The sequence below is a fragment of the Salmo salar genome, chromosome ssa22, assembly GCF_905237065.1.
Source record: "Salmo salar chromosome ssa22, Ssal_v3.1, whole genome shotgun sequence".
NCBI classification, from domain to species: domain Eukaryota; kingdom Metazoa; phylum Chordata; class Actinopteri; order Salmoniformes; family Salmonidae; genus Salmo; species Salmo salar.
In genome coordinates, this window is record NC_059463.1 from 42,167,332 (window position 1) to 42,190,644 (window position 23,313).

General features: G+C 43.6%; 1 protein-coding gene across 1 annotated transcript; it reads left to right on the top strand.

The window, feature by feature from the left end:
* Positions 1–13,444: 13,444 nt before the first annotated feature.
* On the top strand, positions 13,445–16,988 carry LOC106583456 (uncharacterized). The gene is made up of 6 exons (XM_014167654.2): positions 13,445–13,831; positions 14,784–14,900; positions 14,988–15,109; positions 15,273–15,423; positions 15,607–15,725; positions 15,810–16,988. The coding sequence occupies exons 1-6, from the start codon at positions 13,516–13,518 to the stop codon at positions 16,128–16,130; spliced, it is 1,146 nt and encodes a 381-aa protein (XP_014023129.2). The 5' UTR covers positions 13,445–13,515; the 3' UTR covers positions 16,131–16,988.
* The last annotated feature ends 6,325 nt before the right edge of the window (positions 16,989–23,313 follow it).

Here is a 23,313-nt window from a genome sequence, read left to right on the forward strand (position 1 = left end):
TGATAATTACCGGAGTTGTAGCTCCAGTTATATGAGCGGAGCGAAGCCCCATAGGACTTAAGGCACTGCCAACCCCCAGCCTCGCTGAAGATATTTTTTGGGGAGGCTAATTGAGGGGAAGCGTCCCCTTATATAGGGACACCTGTGCTCCCATTGGCTACAGGTGTGTGCATCATTTTCTTTCAGGTTAGTTGCTGCTTAGGCAGCAGGGTGAACCACTAGGAACAGAGCTCCCCTATGGGGCTCCGCTCCACTCATGAAATTGGAGTTACAACTCCGGTAACTATCGTTGCGTAATCGGGTGGAAGCCGGCTAGTGATGGCTGTTTAACAGTCTGATGGCCTTGAGATAGAAGCTGTTTTTCAGTCTCTCACTCCCAGCTTTGATGCACCTGTACCGACCTCGCCTTCTCGATGATAGCGGGGTGAATAGGCTATGGCTCGGGTGGTTATGGCTGTGGCTGGAGAGCCCTGCGGTTGTGGGCGGTGCAGTTTCCGTACCAGGTGGTGATACAGCCCAACAGGATGCTCTCAATTATGCACCTCTAAAAGTGTGTGAGGGTTTTTGTGAGGGTTTAAGGGGCCAAGACAAATTTCTTCAACCTCCTCTGCTGTTTTCTGAAGTCCACGATCAGCTCCTTTGTTTGTTGACTTTGAGTGAGAGGTTATTTTTCCTGGCACCACTCTCCCAGGGTCCTCCCCTCCTTCCTGTAGGCTGTCTCGTCATTGTTGGTAATCAGGCCTACTACTGTTGTGTCGTCTGCAAACTTGAAGATTGAGTTGGAGGCGTGAGTGGCCATGGGTGAACAGGAAGTACAGGAAGGGGCTGAGCACGCTCCCTTGTGGGGCCTCTGTGTTGAAGATCAGCAAAGTAGAGGTGATGTTTCCTACCTTCACCACCTGGGGGGCGGCCCGTCAGGAAGTCCAGGACCCAGTTGCACAGGGGGGTTCAGACCAGGGACCCATGCTTAATGATGAGCTTGGAGGGTACTATGGAGTTGAATGCTGAGCTATAGCCAATGGACAGCATTCTTACATAGGTATTCCTCTTGTCCAGATGGGATAGGGCGGTGTGCAGTGCGATGGCGATTGCATTGTCTATAGATCTATTGGGGCGGTAATCAAATCGGAGTGGGTCTAGGGTGTTAGGTAAGGTAGAGGTGATATGATCCTTAACTAGCCTCTCAAAGCACTTCATGATGAGGCGATAGTAATTTAGTTCAGTTACCTTTGCTTGGCTTGAGTACAGGAACAATGGTGGACATCTTGAAGCAAGTGGGGACAGCAGACTGGGATTGGGAGAGATTAAATATGTCCGTAAACACACCAGCCAACTGGTCTGTGCATGCTCTGAGGACGCGGCTAGGGATGACGTCTGGGCCGGCAGCCTTGCGAGGGTTAACACGCTTAAATGTCTTATTCATGTCGGCCACGGAGGAGGAGAGCCCACTGTCCTTGGTAGCGGGCCGCGTCGGTGGCACCGTGTTATCCTCAAAGCGGGCGAAGAAGGTGTTTAGCTTGTCTGGAAGCAAGATGTTGGTGTCCGCAATGTGTCTAGTTTTCCCTTTGTAGTCCGTGATTGCCTTACGGGGGTAATAACCAATGTTTGTATTCGACCATATTCCCAGTCACCTTGCCATGGTTAAATGCGATGGTTCACACTTTCACTTTCGCGCAAATGCTGCCATCTATCCATGGTTTCTGGTTTGGGTAGGTTTTAATAGTCACAGTGGGTACAACATCTCCTATACACTTCCTTATAAACTCAGTCACCATATCCGTGTATTCATTGATGTTATTCTCAGAGGCTACCTGGAACATATCCCAGTCCGCGTGATCAAAACAATCTTGAAGCATGGATTCTGATTGGTCAGACCAGCGTTGAATATACCTTAACACGGGTACTTCCTGTTTGAATTTCTGCCTATAGGAAGGGAGGAGCAAAATGGAGTCACGATCAGATTTGCTGAAGGGAGGGCGGGGGTGGGCCTTGTAAGCATTTTGAAAAGTTGAGTAGCAGTGGTCCAATGTTTTCCCAGAGTGAGTACTACAGTCAATGTGTATGTAACGGCCACTACGCAGAATCGGCTCCTGACTGGCTGAGTAGTTGGGCGGGGCCGAGTCTGGGTGGATTTTTCCAAATTCAACAGACATGCATCGCATTAACCATCCTGATAATACTCTGAATAGAATAGGAATTGAGTTATAGGCCTCCTCAGGCTGGTTATAGGTAGACTATCATATTCAACCTATACCATAACCAATGTAGCTCATCTATCCTATCTAAAAACAGAAACAGATAATTTGGTTCCATTTCAACATCATTTTTTAAAAGTGAATCCAAAGTGCTGTAACATACAGTACCAGTCAAAAGTTTGGACATCTACTCGTTCAAGGGTTTTTCTTTATTTTTGCTATTTTGTGTTAAACAAATCAAAATATATTTTACGTTAGAGATTCTTCAAAGTAGCCACCCTTTGCCTTGATGACAGCTTTGCACACGCTTGGCATTCTTTTCCAACAGACTTGAAGGAGTTCCCATATGCTGAGCACGTGTTGGCTGCTTTTCCTTCACTCTGCGGTCCAACTCATCCCAAACCATACAATTGGGTTGAGGTCGGTGATTGTGGAGGTCAGCTCATCTGATGCAGCACTCAATCACTCTTCTTCTTGGTCAAATAGCCCTTACACAGCCTGGAGGTGTGTTGGGTCACTATCCTGTTGAAAAACAAAAGATAGTCCCACTAAGCGCAAACCAGATGGGATGGCGTATCGCTACAGAATGCTGTGATAGCCATGCTGGTTAAGTGTGCGTTAAATTCTAATTCACTGACAGTGTCACCAGCAAAGCACCCCCACACCATCACTCCTCCATGCTTCACGGTGGGAACCACACATGCAGAGATCATCCGTTTACCTACTCTGCGTCTCACAAAGACATGGTGGTTGGAACCAAAAATCGCACATTTGGACTCATCAGACCAAAGGACAGATTTCCACCGGTCTCGTGTTTCTTGACCCAAGCAAATCTCTTCTTCTTATTGGTGTCCTTTACTAGTGGTTTCTTTGCAGCAATTCGACCATGAAGGCCTGATTCATGCAGTCTCCTCCGAATAGTTGATATTGATATGTGTCTGTTTATTGAACTTTGTGAAGCATTTATTTGGGCTGCAATCTGAGGTGCAGTTAACTCTAATGAACTTATCCTCTGCAGCAGAGTTAACTCTGGGTTTTCCTTTCCTGTGGCAGTCCTCATGAAAGCCAGTTTCATCATAGCGATTTATGGTTTTTGTGACTGCACTTGAAACTTTCAGAGTAATTGAAATTTTCCGCATTGACTGACCTTCATGTCTTAAAGTAATGAAGGACTGTCGTTCCTCTTTGCTTATTTGAGCTGTTCTTGCCATAATATGAATTTGTTTTTTTACCAAATAGGGCTATATTCTGTATACCACCCCTACCTTGTCACAACACAACTGGTTGGCTCAAACGCATTAAGAAGTAAAGAAATTCCACAAATTAACTTTTAACAAGGCACACGTGTAAATTGAAATGCATTCCAGGTGACTCGCTCATGAAGGTTGTTGAGAGAATGCCAAGAGTGTGCAAAGCTGTCATCAAGGCAAAGGGTGGCTACTTTGAAGAATCTCAAATTAAACATATATTTTGATTTGTTTAACAATTTTTGGTTACTACATGATTCCATATGTGTTATTTCATAGTTCTGATGTTCTCACTATTATTCTACAATGTAGAAAATAGTAAAAAATGAAGCAAAACCCTGGAATGAGTAGGTGTGTCCAAACTTTTGACTGGTACTGTATTTACATTAAATCAAATTGCCTAGTTCTCACCAAAACCTTTCAAATGTTCACATTAAAAGGGTACTGCACAGAAAAACGTTGACCATCGGGTGCATTGCAAATTCAGAACCGCTGGACATCAACATAATAAACTAAAGCACCGATCATTGGGAATGAGATCAGAATGACTGCTAAGGCTTGATCCATAAATTCAATAATGAAATAGGTAGTCTGGCCTACAAAACCAAAAGTACTGTATGTTCAAATCAAAAGGCTCGATAAACATGATGAAATCAGTAACACAGCAACATGCCGAGTCAAAGGTGCCAACAAAGATCCCAATATTAGCTCCAAGATTTGTATTTTATTTGACCTCTTTTTAACTAGGCAGGTCAGTTAAGAACAAATTCTTATTTTCAATGACGGCCTAGGAACATACTGCCTTGTTCTGGGGCAGAACGACAGATTTTTAACTTGTCAGCTCGGGGATTCGGTCTTGCAACCTTTCGGTTACTAGTCCAACGCTCTAACCATGGCAGCAATTTGAAAAAAAGAACAAGTTTGATTGTGCTGATTTACTGGCACATTGAACCATGTCTCACTCGGTAGTTTAATCTGTGGGTAGTGCTAAAAAGAAATGACGTCATATCTGAATTCTTTTGCACCTTCGCCATTAGGTATCGAGGGGCCCGGTTTCCCAAAAGCTAAATTCATGCTTGTTTGTCCTATCGAGTCACTTTACACACAGAATATCTCGACTAACATAGAATCGCATGGTTTAGCCATCTCTCTGTGACTGTGATAACTTCAGAACAAAGCTGACTACAAATATAAAGTTGCCGATGTCTTTGCAATTTATACAAAAAAGCGACGTATAAAAAGATGCTAAAATTAAAACCGAGATGACCACATTAATAACCTGTTAGGGACAGACGTTCCGCTAGTAATATCCAATGGTATAGAGTGGCGCGAATTACAAATACCTAAAAAATGCAAAAACTTCAATTTTTCAAACATATGACTATTTTACACCATTTTAAAGACAAGACTCTCCTTTATCTAACCACATTGTCCGATTTCAAAAAGGCTTTATAACGAAAGCAAAACATTAGATTATGTCAGGAGAGTACCCTCCCAAAAATAATCACACAGCCATTTTCAAAGCAAGCATATATGTCACAAAAAACAAAACCACAGCTAAATGCTGTGATGATCTTCATCAGATGACACTCCTAGGACATTATGTTATACAATACATGCATGTTTTGTTTAATCAAATTCATATTTCTATCAAAAAACAGCTTTTTACATTAGCATGTTTTGTTCAGAACTAGCACACCCACCGCAAACTTCCGGTGAATTTACTAAATTACTCACGATAAACGTTGACAAAAAACATAACAATTATTTTAAGAATTATAGATACAGAACTCCTTTATGCAATCGCGGTGTCAGATCTTAAAATAGCTTTTCGGTGAAAGCACATTTTGCAATATTCTGAGTACATAGCCCGGCCATCATGGCTAGCTAATTTGACACCCACCAAGTTTGGCCCTCACCAAACTCAGATTTACTATAAAAAAAAATTGATTAACTTTGCTGTTCTTCATCAGAATGCACTCCCAGGACTTCTACTTCAACAACAAATGTTGTTTTGGTTCGAAATAATCCATAGTTATATCCAAATAGCTCCGTTTTGTTTGTGCGTTCAAGTCACTATCCGAAGGGTGACGCGCCGGCGCATTTCGTGACAAAAAATTCTAAATATTCCATTACCGTACTTCGAAGCATGTCAAACGCTGTTTAAAATAAATGTTTATGCTATTTTTCTCGTAAAATAGCGATAATATTCCAACCCGGGTGACGTTGTATTCGTTCAAACACTGAAAGAAAAAAATGGAGTCGTCTCGTGCATGCGCGCTCCAGTGTCATTGTTCTCAGCAGGACCACTCACAAAAACTCCAGCTGTTTTTCACCCAGAGACTGGAGAGCTCTCATTCCACTTTCTGGCGCCTTCTGAGAGGCAATGAAAGCCTTAGAAAATGTCACGTTACAGCAGAGATGCTGTATTTTTGATAGAGATGCCCTAGAAGGAGAACAAATTGTCAGACAGGGCACTTCCTGTATAGAATCTTCTCAGGTTTTGGCCTGCCATATGAGTTCTGTTATACTCACAGACACCATTCAAACAGTTTTAGAAACTTTAGAGTGTTTTCTATCCAAATCTTAATTAATTATGTGCATATTCTAGTTTCTGGGCAGGAGTAGTAACCAGATTAAATTGGGTACGTTTTTTATCCGGCCGTGCAAATACTGCCCCCTATCCCAAACTTAAAATATAAACTGTCAGCTATAGCCCTATTTCAATCATATGAAATACATTTCCTGTTCAATCAATTGTTCTATTTTGCTACTTATAGGCAACTGTTTATGATTTGTCTCAACATATTTCATGATGTGAAGCCTAACATTTGCACAATGATGTGCCACATGAGAGATTTAGTGCATTTTTATTGGGTAAGCATTAGAATAAACTGCCTAAATATTTACAGCCGTAGCTGTTAATATCTCTCAGTATTGTGAAATAATTATAATGTTAAGGAAAGATCTTCGGCCATTGTAGGAAAGATGCATCATTAAAGATGCATTATGAGGAAATCGCTCCCCCATTTCCTGGTTGCTGAAATTCTAATAGTTCGCCTAATTTCAGTTTATGTCAGAAAACAAGCAGTCATTGTGTAGAGAATCATTGTACTATCTAAACCATTGTGAAATATATTTTCCATAACCAAAAATATTGTATTTTCAGCGGTTTGAAGCTGGTGTACAAAACTGAATGTAAAAGACTCAAAAACAGGAAGCATAGAAATAGCTTACATAGCACAGATCTCTCACTTCATAGACTTGCTTTCAATGAGAATGACAGATCTATAACATACATTTCTGTGTGAATTTGGTCAGGTCACCCAAAAACATACATATTGTAGCTTTAAAACACTTATAAGCCTACATTTCACTGCTATCAGGAAACCAGGTCCTGTTTTGTTGTTTGGCTACTTGAAGAGAACTGGGGCCTATCACTCGCAGCGCACATCTTCCAATGCATTGTGGAAAAGTTGTCACACCCTGATCTGTTTCACCTGTCCTTGTGATTGCCTTCACCCCACTCCAGGTGTCGCTCATCTTCCCTATTATCCCCTGTGTATTTATACCTGTGTTCTCTGTTTGTCCGTTGCCAGTTCTTCTTGTTTGTCTAGTCAACCAGCTTTTTTGTTTTCAGCGCCTGCTTTTCCCAGGTGCTCTTTTTCTTACCCTCCTGGTTTTGACCCTTGCCTGTCCTGACTCTGAGCCCGCCTGCCCGACCACTCTGCCTGACCCTGCCTGCCGACCTTTGCCCCACCTCTGGATTGTTGACCTCTGCCTGTATGTTTGCCCCACCTCTGGATTGTTGACCTTCGGCCTACCCTAAGCCAGCCTGCCGTCCGGTACCGTTGCCCCACCTCTGGTTTACTGACCCCTGCCTGCCTTGACCTGTCTATTGCCTGCCCCTGTTGGAATATTAAACCATTGTCAATTCGATGCGTCTGGGACTTCCCTTGATTCCTGTTAAGTGTGCATCGAATTCTACTCATTGAAGAGCCGAAATGAGTATAACATCCTGGCATTTTAAATCATACTTGATTTTTGAAAATTCACATACTACAAAACATAATTCCGCATACTGAAATTCATGCGCGATTATGTTGTTTCCTGCTATTTGTTGATTTCGGTAGTGCATTCCCATATCTGGGGCGGCAGGAAGCCTAGTAGTTAGTGTTGGGCCAGTAACTGAAAGGTTGCTAGATCGAATCCCCGAGCTGACAAGGTAAAAATCTGTCCTTCTGCCCCTAAACAAGGCAGTTAACCCACTGTTCCTAGGCTGTCATTGTAAATAAGTACTTTTTCTTAACTGACTTGCCTAGTAAAATAAAATCTAATTGATCAGCTGAATTTCAAAATGTTGAATACTATTAAACTACATTTGTTTGCATACTCAAACAGTGTACTATTTAGGACGCACATATGTGTATTTGGACACATCCACTTTGTCCAAAATGGAGTGCTCTGCCTTCCTGCTGCTACACCCTATAACAGCTTGCCATCTCACTAATTTTTTCCTTTGTTCGGCAGGCTGTGATTGCTACTAAGAGCAATGGCATGGTTTTTTTATTTCTCCATGGTGCTGACTGTACTGCTTCACTGCTCACCTGGTAACATTGTCAGGACTACCTCTACCGCACCCTCATCCAGCAACTCTGACTATGTCCCATTCCTGGCATTCTCCAACCCCCTCAGCACCAGCTCCAACATGGGCACAACAGCCCCTAAGCTCACCACAATACAACAGCCAGGGACAGACATCCTTCTGCCCACCGGCAGGAAACAAGATGACCAGTATGGAGGACTTAGCTAGGGCATTGATTGGCACATCATATGGCAGTGATGAGTCTATGGATGGCAGTGGACCTGGAGACGTGGTTATAATAGAAGGTAAACAAGAGACCAAGCCACCTGCCAGCACACTTATAATTTCTGCACCTGAAAAATAGGAAAATAAAGCAGGGGAACTTGATGTGCACTCCTCCGCCCCAACTTCTCCCCCACTCCCTCCTTTGCCCCAAAAACAGACCCAAGAATGTGTCAGCACAGCAGAACCAGTTGGCTCACAAACGTCAGAGGATGTACGTTCACAAGCCAAGATCCCACTTATAGCAAGATCTAGAATAGATTTGTATCCCGTAGGTAACAGATCTAGAATAGATTTGTCTACCATAGGTAACGAAGACAGTGGACTCAAACTTGAACCTGAGTATTCTACTGTAGAGATTTCTGAACAAATGGAGCTAACTGTGAACTCGACACTGTCAAGAGAATTTTCAATCCCAATGATAATAACTAACAATCAATTAAGCTTTGACCAATCCACAAGGTTTGTAAGACCCTGGGTTTAATAATAATTAGGCAAAGACTCAGCTTATGCAAAATGTTCGTACAGTTTATTCACGAGAACTTTCTAAAGTCCATAATACAAAGAAATACCATTTTATAACTCACTCCCTACTTACGCACATACCTCCACACAAACAGTAGATAGCCTATGCACATACATACACACGAACAGTAGGTGGGATGTATCCTTCCCCATGGTTCTCACCACTGTTTATCACTACCAAGCTAGCAGTTCCATTCCCCCGAGATTAGAGGAACCTTGAAAGGACTCCCTGTCCTATCGTAAGTTTCTCAGAGTTCTAGCTAGGTCAGGCCATACAGTTTAATTGTTCTCGGTATCTTCTTAGTCACACACACACACACACACACACATTTCTCTCCCTCACATGTCTCTACTGAACCTTATTGGACTTAAGTTTATCACTTTAATTCATTATACATGTTACATAATGTCATAATTACGTTTCAGGGTGGAATTATTTAGTCATTACCTTTAAGCATATAAATTCCCTTATCAGACACCAGATATTTTTATTTATCCAAACTCATTCACTTATCACAGCTCCCACCAATCTCCTAAACCCACAATTACAGAGGCCACTACCGAAGAAGGGCTCAGAGCACTGGAGGAGAATGAGGAAGACATTTTTGTGATTGACTCAATGGTTCCTTTATGAAGCAACATACGGGCAAAACAGTCCCACTCCTCCTCCTTGTCATCTGCCATTGTGACAGAACAGTTTCAAACAGGTAAGAGTAAAGCAGTTAACAACACAATCTTATTTTGTTTTATTATAATTGTTCACAAACATCTAAGCATTTCCTCTTCCATGTGCTTGCTCTTTTTTCTTCAGACAGGGAATAAACTCAATCCATTCCTGACATACAAACAACTGAGTCGTCGGCAGCGTTATCCCCTGACGTGAACAAAACAATCGATCAACACGTAAAAAATGGTAATGTATCTTAGTGTAACGTTGCATAGGCCTACTGTATCATTAGCTGAGAGAATAATTTCACTCTCTCGCTCTCTCTGAGTCTGTCAGACAAGGGTAAGCTCTGGCCTGCGCTCCCTGTCTGCTATGGTGTGTTTGGCACCATAACACATCAGAACCTGAATGGAGGCCCCTGTGTGCTGGGCCTGGGCCCCTGCATGGTCCTTACCGATACCAATGGAACCCTTCTTCTGTGGGAGGACCTGAGCCGCACGCTGGCCTTCGCCTGGGAGCGCCCTGTCTACGGCTCTGCTGGATTTTTCCTGCTGCTGTCCTGTGTGGCTGTGTTGGAAATGGTGGGTGGTTTGTATATGCTCCACCCCCTCTGTGATGCCCTGGCCAATGGGTTGCTGCTGCTGACTGGAGCTCTGCGTGCTGTCCTCCTCCTCATTGACCCGTACGGCACACGTCAGATCCTGTCACGGCCCGTCCTCACTGCCATCTACAACCTGCGGCTGTGGGCACAGGTTGCCCTGGCCTTGATCGCTCTGCGAGGGGCCAACCTGAATCTGCTCTCCCCAGCACTGTAGCGCCCCTGTGTGTTGGGAAGAACTCTTCTGCTGACAGCCGACCTGCTCTCCCCAATGCTGTCCCCTGCCCCCCCTCTGCCGCTACAGAGCCTCTCTCTCTGTTGGGTCCTGACCCTCTGCCTGGGCATTCTCACCCAGTCACTTTCCCACCTGCACCCCTTTTCCAAGAACCCCATACCCCAGTGGGGGCGCCTCAGAGGATTGAGGAGCTTGCAAGGCATGTGACAGCTCCGGCCTGCAGATCAATAGCCTGCTCTGGCTCTATGGGCTGCTGGGGGACCGGAGGTGCTTCGGCTGGGGCTGGTGGCTGGGCCAGTTCTGGGCTCGGGTGCTAGAGTTGTTCTTGGGATTCTCTATGCTGGTGCTAAGCTCCTGGGTTTCCTGGACTCCCTGGAGGAGCCATGCTACGAGTGACGACAGCCAAGGGAGGGCAGAGGGAGCGTTGTTTTGGGACAGGGTGCAGAAAACACTGTGGCTGGAGCCTTTTACAAAGTCAGAGAAAAACTGGGCGGAACTCATGCCAAACAATTGCGTTCGGCAGCATCACTCGAAAGCAGCTCCATATGCCGTGTCTATGATGACCCCCCACTCCACCACCACAGATAGTCTGAGACACCATGTCATCATAAGGGTGGAGGAGGACCCACTGCCAGCAGCATCTCTTCCCTACTGTGGCAGTGAGCACGAGTGCATCCTCTCCTTCATAGAGTTGTGTGTCCTCTGTCACAATCAATCTCCGCATCGACAACGTGCTCCACCGTGACCATGGACACCTGCTAGGGGTGGGCAGCCACTTCACAGCCCCACCCCTTTCTTCCTGGACACACCAAGCTGGAGCTGACCTCTCACTGAAGGACAGTGAGATCACAACCATCTCTCACACCTCTGGTGGCTATGGCTGGACGCTGCAACTCCTGACAATTTCAGAGCCAAGGAGCACCCACAGCCAAAGCCAGAGGCTCATTCAGTTATTGCAGGCTTCTGATCAGATCCTTCAGCCATCTCCAACCCCTGAGCACCAAGAGGAGGAAGTTCCAATGATGTATACATGTCTATGGTTCCAGACAAGGTGAATGAGCCAGGGGTCACTCAGCAGGGTCCAGTATGGGCAGCAGTGACATTTTTAAAATTTGATTTAACTAGGCAAGTCTTTTAAGAACAAATTCTTATTTACAATGACGGCCTACCAGGGAAAAGTGGGTTAACTGCCTTGTTCAGGGGCAGCCTTTCAGTTACTGGCCCAACACTCTAACCACTAGGCTACCTGCCGCCTCATAAACGTTACAGACCTATGAGCTGACATCTTCACCCCATCACCTCAGCCAATGCCCATGTCACTTCACATCAGTACTTCCAATCCACACTGTTGACAAGGGAACTGCTCCACACAAGTTATCCACTTGTTTGCTTTGAATAAAGTCATATTATGCTATGTTAGAATCCCCATGGGACAACTAGAGTAGTAGTTGATTGGCGATTGGCTAGGTTATTTGAAAGATACTAAAATATTCTGTATTCTTTTTTTAGATCTTTTTGTTATATACACTGACTTTACTTGAACAATTCTCTCTTCATTATTTCCATGAAATAGAAATACATGATCAAGCGTAAATGTATTTTAAAATTTTTTTCCGGTATTAAGTTATGTTCATTTTGATGATTTTACAATTGTATTATTAATTTCAGTGGACAATATAACACAATGATGAATAAAACTAAGTTGACCATATATGTTATGTTTCTGACTAAATAAATAAAACATTAAATCCTGACTCCTGAGTGTTATTGCAATTATTGTGGTTTATTATATAGGCTAGTTTATATCCCTGCTCTAATAAGAGCAGAGATTAACAGTTCGTACAGTCTATAACTGGAAAGATAGCCTACATAAACACGACATAATAACAATCATAGATAAAAATCAAAAGTTGATGTGCCATACTAATTGATTAGCCTCTGATTGATTTAGACAAGCTAACATTGCTTCAGGATGTTCTATTAGTTGAGAACGATAGAGAAATGCACTGTGAACAGATATACTTTATAGTCAATAACTATTTGCTTAGCACTTTTGAAATGTACAGCGACAGAATTCAGAACATGAGCCATTCAACACACAGTGTTTTCCCTGTACATCAAGTCAGCACCGTAGGATAAATAAAGGGTGCATTAAAGCAGACAATGAAAGCGCTTAAAATATTAGCGGGCCTCCAAGTTAACAGTTGTTTTGACCGCGACACAAATCGTGCTTCATTGACAGTATGACCAATGTTGAATGTTTATCATTTTAAACTTGGAAAAGAGCCCCTTAATCCCAGGTCTGAGACCACACACTTATTGGCCGATGAGCACCAATAAGTTTCATCAAAAATTTCTCTTCATTATTTCTCTTCATATGACAAGGATTAAAAAGGATTTGCCAGTAGATTGTCGACTTGATTAATGATAATGCTTTCTAGCTAAGATTTTGAAAGTATGATGATGACATGATCAGTCCAATCAAAGCTAATGTACATATAACATGATTTGACTTCATTTTATCTGTGGTCAATGACCTTGAGCCGTCTTGGATGGGCAATTCTATGGCAGCAGCCGAAGGGCTAGAATTTTCAATGTCTCCTCTTACACTTCGCAGTGACGTGAAGTCCCCATGAGTGACAGAACACTGAGGCAATCACGGTGCAACACTCCGTATTTTCTGCTGGCTTGCCCCACCACCACAGAAAGCACTGAGCTAGGCTGAAAACCTGCATTTTGGAGCTGCCTTACTCAAGAAAACAAAAAAGAGACCATGTTTGTATGCGTCTTTATTAACTCATTGATATATATTATTTTTACATTTTTTGCAAACTGTTATGTGACATGTATTAATGCCAAAATAACATGCAAAACAGGCAAGCCCCCCCCAAAAAATTATATGTGGGGCTCAAAACAGCCCCACTTGCCCTGAATGACGGGTCGCCACTGCTTCTGGCATGTACAGTAGTGATGTTTGGCACGGGCACCTCAATTGGCCTGCCTTTCTATCTGCAACTTAACCGGGCACGCTACTAATTAGTGTAAAAAATTGTCACCAGTCGAGCTAAATTCTGATTGGTCTTTCAATTAGGCAAGCCGTTTAAATTTGGAGCAACTTCTACCAGAGACCTCAGTGAACTCGCGTATAAGCGCAATTGCACAGATTTTTGTTTGTACCACCATGCGAAAAACGATTAGAGATGTTATGTCGTGGAAACATCCTATATTGTATTTTACGGTGATGGCAACGATTAGCGCTGTGTTAACCCCTTGCTTTGGGCAGATTCCAGACGCAAGCATTTCAATGCCAAAAAATGCCAAAATGTATCCGACGACTGTCCGATCCGGGAGGCTTGTAGTTGGGAATAACGTCCAACGGAGAAGGGTGGGTTTCGAAGTAACCAATGATGAATCCGCCGCTTCTGACCGCATCAAGACTCAAAACGGATCTCTTGCATTTGAGGCTGGTAATCGGGCTGGACAGCCTGCATCACAAGGTAAGCCACCAGGCCTCCCTTTTTTTTCTCCATTTGTCTGTAAATCATGTAGCCTAATAGTAAAATGCTATATTGCTTCAACACATCGTTGGTCAGTCTTTGCATCCACAGCTGAACTCTGATTTAGTGGATACATTGGTTTAGCCCCATTCTAGCTACAGATTGTAACACCAGCTAATGTGATTTAACCAACACATTTGACAATTTTTATATTGGTAGTTACATATGTGGCTATACAAAACGTTCCTCTTATTATTTTTTTAAGTAATCCAATGTGTACACCATGTCTTCTCCTTGATTGAAATGGGTGTATGTTGTGGCAGGTGGGTCCACCCCAAAGTGTCTCGATCAGAGATTTGAAAGGGGCAAAATGGCTGTGTTCCACTAGTGGTTGGGGGGGCAGTGCCCCTGTGACAACAATTTGACCCCCTTGTGGCCCCCCTAAATGTGGAGTATGAACATTTTTACATAACTAATTTTTGCTTTCTTTTTTACATCTGTTAATACAGTGGCCACTTGGAACACTCATTTAACCCACATTTTCTAGAGGGATGGCTTTAGGCGGAACACAACAGTATCGTACCACATGCATCTGCATTATGAACATGATTTTTGTCTGCAATGCAGTGAAAACGATATGACAACAATAACGTTTAATGTAACTGGCCCCTCTAACCGTACAACTGGCCCTAGCTTGGCCCCCCCCAGTTGAATGGTCTAGAACCGCCACTGCTGTGTTCACTGGACTACATCATGGACCAAAACATTTAGTTTAAAGGCTGCATTTTCTAAATTCAAATGGACCCCTTGCAACTGGACACACTTCAGACTGCTGTTTTGCTGAATGGATGACTAAAATGTTATAGCCCTTTGTTTGAATCCCAGATTGCCCCTTTAAAGATGGCACATGTTTGAGCCTTTACAAATCCTGTTTATTCATTCCCTCTCCCAGAATGGCACAAGTTGGCTGCTAAACTCCAGCACATGGGGCCATCAGTACAGTGTAGCAATGATACAATGACACTTCGGGTCAAAGGGGGGAGAGCTCCACATTTTCTGGTCGATGGCGGTAAGTAGAATGTGCCCACTAGGTAAGAAATATTAAACCCTGATGCTGCTTAGTTGGTTTAGCCTGAGGTATTTCTGTCTTGTGCAGGTGATGGGTTTCCTGTTTTTCCCCTGTCCCGAATGCCAACTCACTGTGGCTTCTCTGTGAAGCGGTCAATCAGAGATGTAATGTTTGTCGCACCATACCAAGGCTGCCATGTCACTCAAGAGGTGATATTACCTCCATGGAGGCTTTACCTTACTAAAAATGTTAAAATTAACTCTTGAATAATCTTGTACTGTTAAATGTTGCTTTGAGCCTCTATTCACATGTTGGCTGTTAAAGCACATTTACAGGGGTTGCATCATGATACAAATGTTTTCCTTCATACAGGGGGGTAACTATGTTCTGCCACTGCGTCTGTGGGGGGCACCCATGACCATGTCTTGTCCTGTTGCACCACCCCCTCCTCCCTCTGTTTCCTGCTATTTATCTGGCATGGTCGTGAAGTTTCCCATGGCAGCAAATGCTCTTCAAGTCAAAGGTGGGTAATTCTTTGACATTTCCAGTGCACATGGTATATTTGGGCATATTAAATGTATTAATTTGAACCTATGGTGAATGAATGCTGATCCAAAAGACTTCTCATTTCTATCAATGGTTGCCAGTAGACTGGTGTATGCCTACAGTCTATTCTGTTGCTCACACTGAAATTGATATTTTTCAGTGTCTGGTGTGTGGGAGCCACTTCTCTCAGTCTCCCAGCAATGTCGCTTAACCATTGAGCCATTCTTTGGAGTAATGGTGATCACTGCACCATACACGGGACCCTGTGTGGAGTTGAAGGTAGTCCTCACTGTGATCTTGTGGTCATGAAAGTGATCAAATGGTCACTTTGGTGATTTCCTGACTTTTGTTTTTTCTACTCAGGATGATGAGCGTTTGCTTTTTATGCTCTCGGTTGCTGGGGAGCTCACGTTCTCCTGCCCTGCAGGCCTCCATCAAACTGAACCTGTTACGTCTGGATACCCTCTGTATCCCCCCCAACCACCCACTTCCCCAACAGCAGCCACTACCATGTCTAAACAAACGCATTCCCCTAAACCTTCTAGCCAGGCCACGCATATGCCACGTAAAGGAGACCCCCAGGTCCCACAAATGCCTGAATTCCACCCGTTTTACCCATACCGTTTTCCTCCGTATCCCCCTCAACCCCTATTTCCCAACATCAGCTCCTACTACCTCACCTAAACAAACAAATTCCCCTCAACCTGCCACCCAGGCCCTGCATATGCCACCTAAAAGAGACCCCCAGGTCCCACAAACACCTGAATTCCACCCGTTTTACCCATACCATCTTCCTCCATATCCCCCTCAACGCTATTTCCCAACATCAGCTCCCACTACCTCACCTAAACAAACAAATTCCCCTCAACCTGCCACCCAGGCCCTGCATATGCCACCTAAAAGAGACCCCCAGATCCCACAAATTCCTGAATTCCACCCGTTTTACCCATACCATCTTCCTCCGTATCCCCCTCAACGCTATTTCCCAACATCAGCTCCCACTACCTCACCTAAACAAACGCATTCCCCTAAACCTTCTAGCCAGGCCACGCATATGCCACGTAAAGGAGACCCCCAGGTCCCACAAATGCCTGAATTCCACCCGTTTTACCCATACCGTTTTCCTCCGTATCCCCCTCAACAACCCTATTTCCCAACATCAGCTCCTACTACCTCACCTAAACAAACAAATTCCCCTCAACCTGCCACCCAGGCCCTGCATATGCCACCTAAAAGAGACCCCCAGGTCCCACAAACACCTGAATTCCACCCGTTTTACCCATACCATCTTCCTCCATATCCCCCTCAACGCTATTTCCCAACATCAGCTCCCACTACCTCACCTAAACAAACAAATTCCCCTCAACCTGCCACCCAGGCCCTGCATATGCCACCTAAAAGAGACCCCCAGGTCCCACAAATTCCTGAATTCCACCCGTTTTACCCATACCATCTTCCTCCGTATCCCCCTCAACGCTATTTCCCAACATCAGCTCCCACTACCTCACCTAAACAAACGCATTCCCCTAAACCTTCTAGCCAGGCCACCGATCTACCACCTATGCCACGTAAAGGAGACCCCCAGGTCCCACAAATGCCTGAATTCCACCCGTTTTACCCATACCGTTTTCCTCCGTATCCCCCTCAACAACCCTATTTCCCAACATCAGCTCCCACTACCTCACCTAAACAAACAAATTCCCCTCAACCTGCCACCCAGGCCCTGCATATGCCACCTAAAAGAGACCCCCAGGTCCCACAAACACCTGAATTCCACCCGTTTTACCCATACCATCTTCCTCCATATCCCCCTCAACGCTATTTCCCAACATCAGCTCCCACTACATCACCTAAACAAACGCATTCCCCTCAACCTGCCACCCAGGCCCTGCATATGCCACCTAAAGGAGACCCCCAGGTCCCACAAATTCCTGAATTCCACCCGTTTTACCAATACCATCTTCCTCCGTATCCCCCTCAACGCTATTTCCCAACATCAGCTCCCACTACCTCACCTAAACAAACAAATTCCCCTCAACCTGCCACCCAGGCCCTGCATATGCCACCTAAAGGAGACCCCCAGGTCCCACAAATTCCTGACTTAAAGATGTTTTACCCATACCATTTTACTACGCATCCCCCTCAACCTTATTTCCCATCAGCCTCCACAACCACACCTAAACAAAAAAATCAGGCCCTGCATATGCCACCTAAAGGATACCCCCAGGTCCCACTGAGCTACCAGTTCCCCCAGTACAATTTCCCTGGATTTTTCCCTCAACGCTCTGTCCCAAGAGCACCCCCCATCATAGCCAGCCAACTGGATAACCAGAATAACCCCCAGAAATATCATTACTCGGATTTATCCTACAGTCAAAAGTCAGCCACTCCTCCAGTAACTGCTAGCACTACCCCTGGCACCACACCCCAGGCCCAACCCAAGCAGTCCTTCATGCAATATGACCAGTACCCGATGGTTCGCAGCTGGAATCCGTATGCCTCTGCTCTGTTCTCACCCCATTATGGAACGGCACTGTATCATTATTAGGGGCCTAAGGAGTAATTTATGGTAAGGCATAATTATCACACATGTAACTAAGTTTAAATATCTAATGTACTATTTACATCATAAACAATTGAAGTTTAATCACACTACTTTCAACAGGTGCAATCTACAGTTTCCAGCCATTACTTGTGAAGTGTAAAATAAATTCACTTGATGTACAGCTTGAGTTGATGGTTTTACTTGACAGTTGGAACAGGGGTACTGTTGGCCAGGGAACTAGCACCAGGCCAGCCAACCACAGGCTCTACGGGGTGGCTAGCTAGCATTCTCTCCCTTCCTGCCTGTGCTTTAGTTGCATTCATGCTTGTACATGACCTCGGTAACATGATAGTATTTAGGCTTCAGCTGTGAGGTGCCTGTTTCGCCTTGAAATAAAGTCCAGCAAATGTGCCACTTTTCAAAAGTTATTTTTCTAATTGCATTTATTTAGGCTTAACTCTTGATGGATCTAATTTTCAAGTGTTTGACTTAGCAACATGTTTAGTAACAATGTAACCTTTTATATTATCAGGAAGTCTTAGATGACCTCAAATTAAATGCAAGCAGAAATAAGTCATACAAAACATTCCTCAGTTAAGGTCCTCAGATTTCTAAATTGCCCTAGAGGTACCAAAAATCCAATTTAAAGGGTTATTCGGTTAACTCCAGAAATTGCTTTGATCAGAGTTAACATCCCTGAGACCAGGTGGTAACTTGTACACTGTTACTCTGGAGAAGTGTATGCAAAATTAGAAACACACTTTTAAAGTAATGTTTGGTACAGTGGGAGTTAAGGGCTTTTATATATTCTAGAAATGTATCAACCTGTGACTGAGGGCCAACTTTCTGGTTGACAATAAGGCTGAGTAACTAAACCTGATGCCTGTAATAAAGCGCAGTGAGCTACTTTAAGCTGCGTTCGTATAGTTGTCACCATAGTCTAGGACCAGTAGGAAACACTGACAATCTGCTTTGAACTATTTGAGGCATTATTTAAAATGGTTTCTCATGTGCTTTGAGAGCTTTCTATCTAGCTGTGTAAGCAGAGACCCTATCAAAGTACATGTTTATATCAGTTGTGTACTCCAGAGAACATGCTTGCATGGAACAAAAATATGAATGTAAAATGTTGGTTTCATGAGCTGGGGAAAAAAATTAAAAAATCCCAGAAGTGTGTGTGCGCAAATTTCTCTAAAATTGTGCACTTTATTTTTTTCCATCCTTTGCCAAGATCCATCCACCTGACGTGGCATATCAAGAAGCTGATTTATACCGGTTCACCTTGTGCTGGGTACAAAAAGGCCACAAATGTGCAGATGCCACAGATGTTGAGGGGGCATGTGGACTACAGGAATACTCACCAGAGCTGTTGCCAGAGAATTAATGTTAATTTCTCTACCAAAAAGCCACCAATGTAGTTTTAGAATTTGGCAGTATGTCCAAGCGGCCTCAACCACAGATCGAGTGTAACCACGCCAGCCCAGGACATTCAAATCCAACTTCACCTGAGACCGGCCACCTGATAAAACTGGGTTTGCACAACTGAATTTCTGCAGAAACTGGCTCAGGGAAGCTCTAACATGAACAATAATTCATATTTAAGTGAATGTTGCTAGAGGTAATATTGTCCACTCCCAAGTGGCTTCTTGGAGTCATGGCTTAACAAGGACATGGCTAATTTAAATCTAGCTGGTTTTTCTATGCATCGGCAGGATGGACTGGCAGAGTCCAGTAAGATCAGGGGTGGGATGTCTTAACAGCTGGTGCGCAAACCTCTAAGGAAGTCTAGGTTCTGCTCGCCTGAGTTAGAATACGTCATGATGGGCTGTAGACCATAATATTTACAAAGGTTTTTTTTGTATTTGTCTATTTACCACCACATTGTCTGAGTTTGTGTCAGAAATGGACAACGCGGTCTGGTTACTTCTCTTATCCTGGAGGTGCTTTCCTAGAGCATGATATGTTGGCGTAGAGTAGCAAGACCATGTAGAGTCTTTAAGACAAGGTTTGCATCTGCATACTGCTTAAAATGGTCCAGACTGAATAAATTGTTTGAATGGTGTGACAATGGTGATAACTGTTTGGTTTGTCATCAAAAATCTTAATTTTATTGCTCTACAAACAGTTTTTAAATTGGGGATCCTGCTTGTGACCAGCATGAGGCACTAACTCAGATGTGAGAACATTATAGCATGTATGCAGGAGGAAGGTAAGGCCTTGTAAACCTAAAGTTGGACAGTCCAAACTTGACCTTGTTTACCACCTTGTTCTTGAATGTCAAGTTGGAGTCAAATGATACTGAAATACTTAGTTTTTTCCCCCTTGACAAAGCTTTTTTGGGAGAGAATGATTTTCATAGAGAAGTTCAAACAGTCTTGTCAATATTTAAATGCAGGCAACAATCAGCCAACCATTTAGAGACGTGGATCATAACTTCAGTTAATGTGCCTGTTTTCAGTGTACATACAGGACTGTATCGTCTGCATACATCTGCATATCAACTTGTGGGCAAGCAACTGGGAGAATTTCTATATACTGAACAAAAATAACACTACATTCAACAATTTCAAAAGATTTTGCTGAGTAACAGTTCATGTATGGATCCTGTATTTCTCGACACATTCACGAAAATAGTCATGGCCTCTAAACCTGCCACCTGCCTACTGGACCCTATTCCAACTAAACTACTTAAAGGGCAACATCCTGGGCTTGGCCCTCCTATGTTGAACTTAATAAACGGCTCCCTATCTTCCAGATGTGTACCAAACTCACTAAAAGTGTCAGTAATATAGCTTCTCCTGAAAAAGCCAAACCTTGTTAAAAAACTGAGTCATTTCAATCAGCCTTTATCGATTCTCCCATTCCGCTCAAAAAATAATAATTAAAAGCTAATGTGCAGCAACTCACTGCCTTCATGAAGACAATGTATTTGAAACACTTCAGTCTGGTTTTAGAACCCATAGTACTGAGACTACACTCTGAAGGTGGTAAATTACCTTTTAATGGCATCAGACCAAGGCTCTGCATCAGTCCTTGTGCTCCTAGACCTTAGTCTTGCTTTTGACACCATCAATCACCACATTCTTTTGGAGAGATTTGAAACACTAATTGGTCTACACAGACAAGTTCTTGCCTGGTTTATCTGTCAGGAAGATATGTTTGTCTCTGTGGATGGTTTGTCCTCTGACAAATCAATTGTACATTTAGGTGTTTCTCAAGGTTCTGTTTTAGGACTACTATTTTCACTATATATCCTACCACTTGGTGATGTCATTCGGAAATACAATGTCAACTTTCACTGCTATGCGGACAACACACAGCTGTACATTGAGGAAACATGGTGAAGCCCCAAAATTGCCTACCCTGGAAGCCTGTGTTTCAGACAAAAGGAAGTGGATGGCGGCAAATGATTTACTTTTAAACTACGACAAAACAGAGAGGCTAGTTCTAGGTCCCAAGAAACAAAGAGATCTGCTGTTTGATCTGACAATTGATCTTGATGGTTGTACAGTCGTCTCAAATGAAACTGTGAAGGACCTTTTATTCTGGACCCTAATCTCTCTTTTGACGAACATATCAAGAAAATTTCAAGGGCAGTTTCTTTCCATCTTGGTAACATTGCAAAAAATCTGAAATGTTTTGCCCCAAAATGCAAAAAAATCTAATTCATGCTTTTGTCACTTCTAGATTAGTGTTACGGATACAGAGTGGGGGCTCATCCGGGATATGTCTTTACTGACACCCATGCCGCTCGTGCAAATTAGTGTAGTGGTTAGTTCAGTGTTGAGCGTCATAGCATTAGTGTTTGCTATTTTTTTGGGGCTCTTGTGTAGTAGTTCAAGATGGCTACTTTGGATAACCCTACGTGGGAGGCTTTTGACAAATGTCGTAGAGTTGATTTACTGACCTTGGCTGACCATTATTCGTTGTCTGTTTCGCACAGTTTAGTTAAGGCAGCGGTTAAGCAACTGGTGTTAAATGTTTTGTTGGAAGAACAAGTGTTTGGTCACAGTGAGAGGACCAATGAAAGTCCTTAAAGAACAGCTTTTGTCCCAAGAGTTGTGTGTGAGAGATGAGAATGTGTTGGTCTACGTTAGTCGCTTTCGTGAGCGCCTACAACATGCCTGTGCTCTCTGTCTTCCTTACAGAGGAGTATGAAAGACACTATGATAAACAGGCTGTTTCTCGTCCACTACAGCCAGGTCACCAAGTACTGGTGTTATTGCCTGTTCCAGGATCTTCACTGTCAGCTCGTTTCTCTGGTCCTTATTTAATTGAAAAGAAATTAAGTGAAACTGATGTGCTTCAAACTCCTGATAGAAAACGCCAATCTCGTGTGTATCACATTAACATGTTGAAAGCATACCACACCTGACCCATCACCCAGGTAGATAGTTCAAAAACAGCGGAAGGTACTGCTGTCTCTTCTGCTTCTACTGCTATGGTAGTGGACTGTCATATTAATGATGGAGATGGATTAGAGTTGCGCAATACTCAGCAGCAGTGTGTGAGATTGCCCAACTCAAATGCTGCTGTCTCTCCAGTCAGATCTAGTTCATTTAACGGACGGACAGGCCGACGATATTGTGAGGCTATTACACAGTTTTCCATGTCTCTTTAATGACGTTCCAACTCGCACAAATGTGTTGGAACATGACATTAATGTTGGAAATGCTGCCCCTATCAAGCAACAGCCATATCGTGTCAACGCTTCTAAGAGGAAGATAATGAGGGATGAAGTGAGATATTTGTTGGAGAATGACCTGGCTACGCCAAGTTCAAGCCCTTGGAGTTCTCCTTGCATTCTGGTTCCTAAACCTGATGGTACGTCCAGGTTATGTACGGATTATCGAAAGGTAAATTCTGTCACAATGCCAGATTCGTTCCCGTTACCCAGACTGGACGACTGTATCGACACTGTTGGTGCTGCTACTTATGTAACAAAGTTGGACCTCTTAAAAGGTTACTGGCAGGTTCCGTTAACCTCACGTGCTTCTGAGAATTCTGCTTTTGTGACCCCAGACAACTTCCTACAATACTCTGTCATGGCTTTTGGAATGCGGAATGCACCAGCCACTTTCCAACGACTGGTTAACGCTGTATTAGCTGGCGTTCCCAATTGTAGTGCCTATTTTGATGATCTAGTGATATATTCATCTGAGTGGACAGATCATGTTACCTCTCTAAGGGTAGTATGTGAACGTTTGGCAGCTGCTTCTCTAACCCTGAACTTGGCAAAGTGCGAGTTTGGGAAGGCTACTGTTACCTATCTTGGCAAAGAGGTCGGCCATGGACAGGTGCGCCCTGTTGATGATAAGGTCT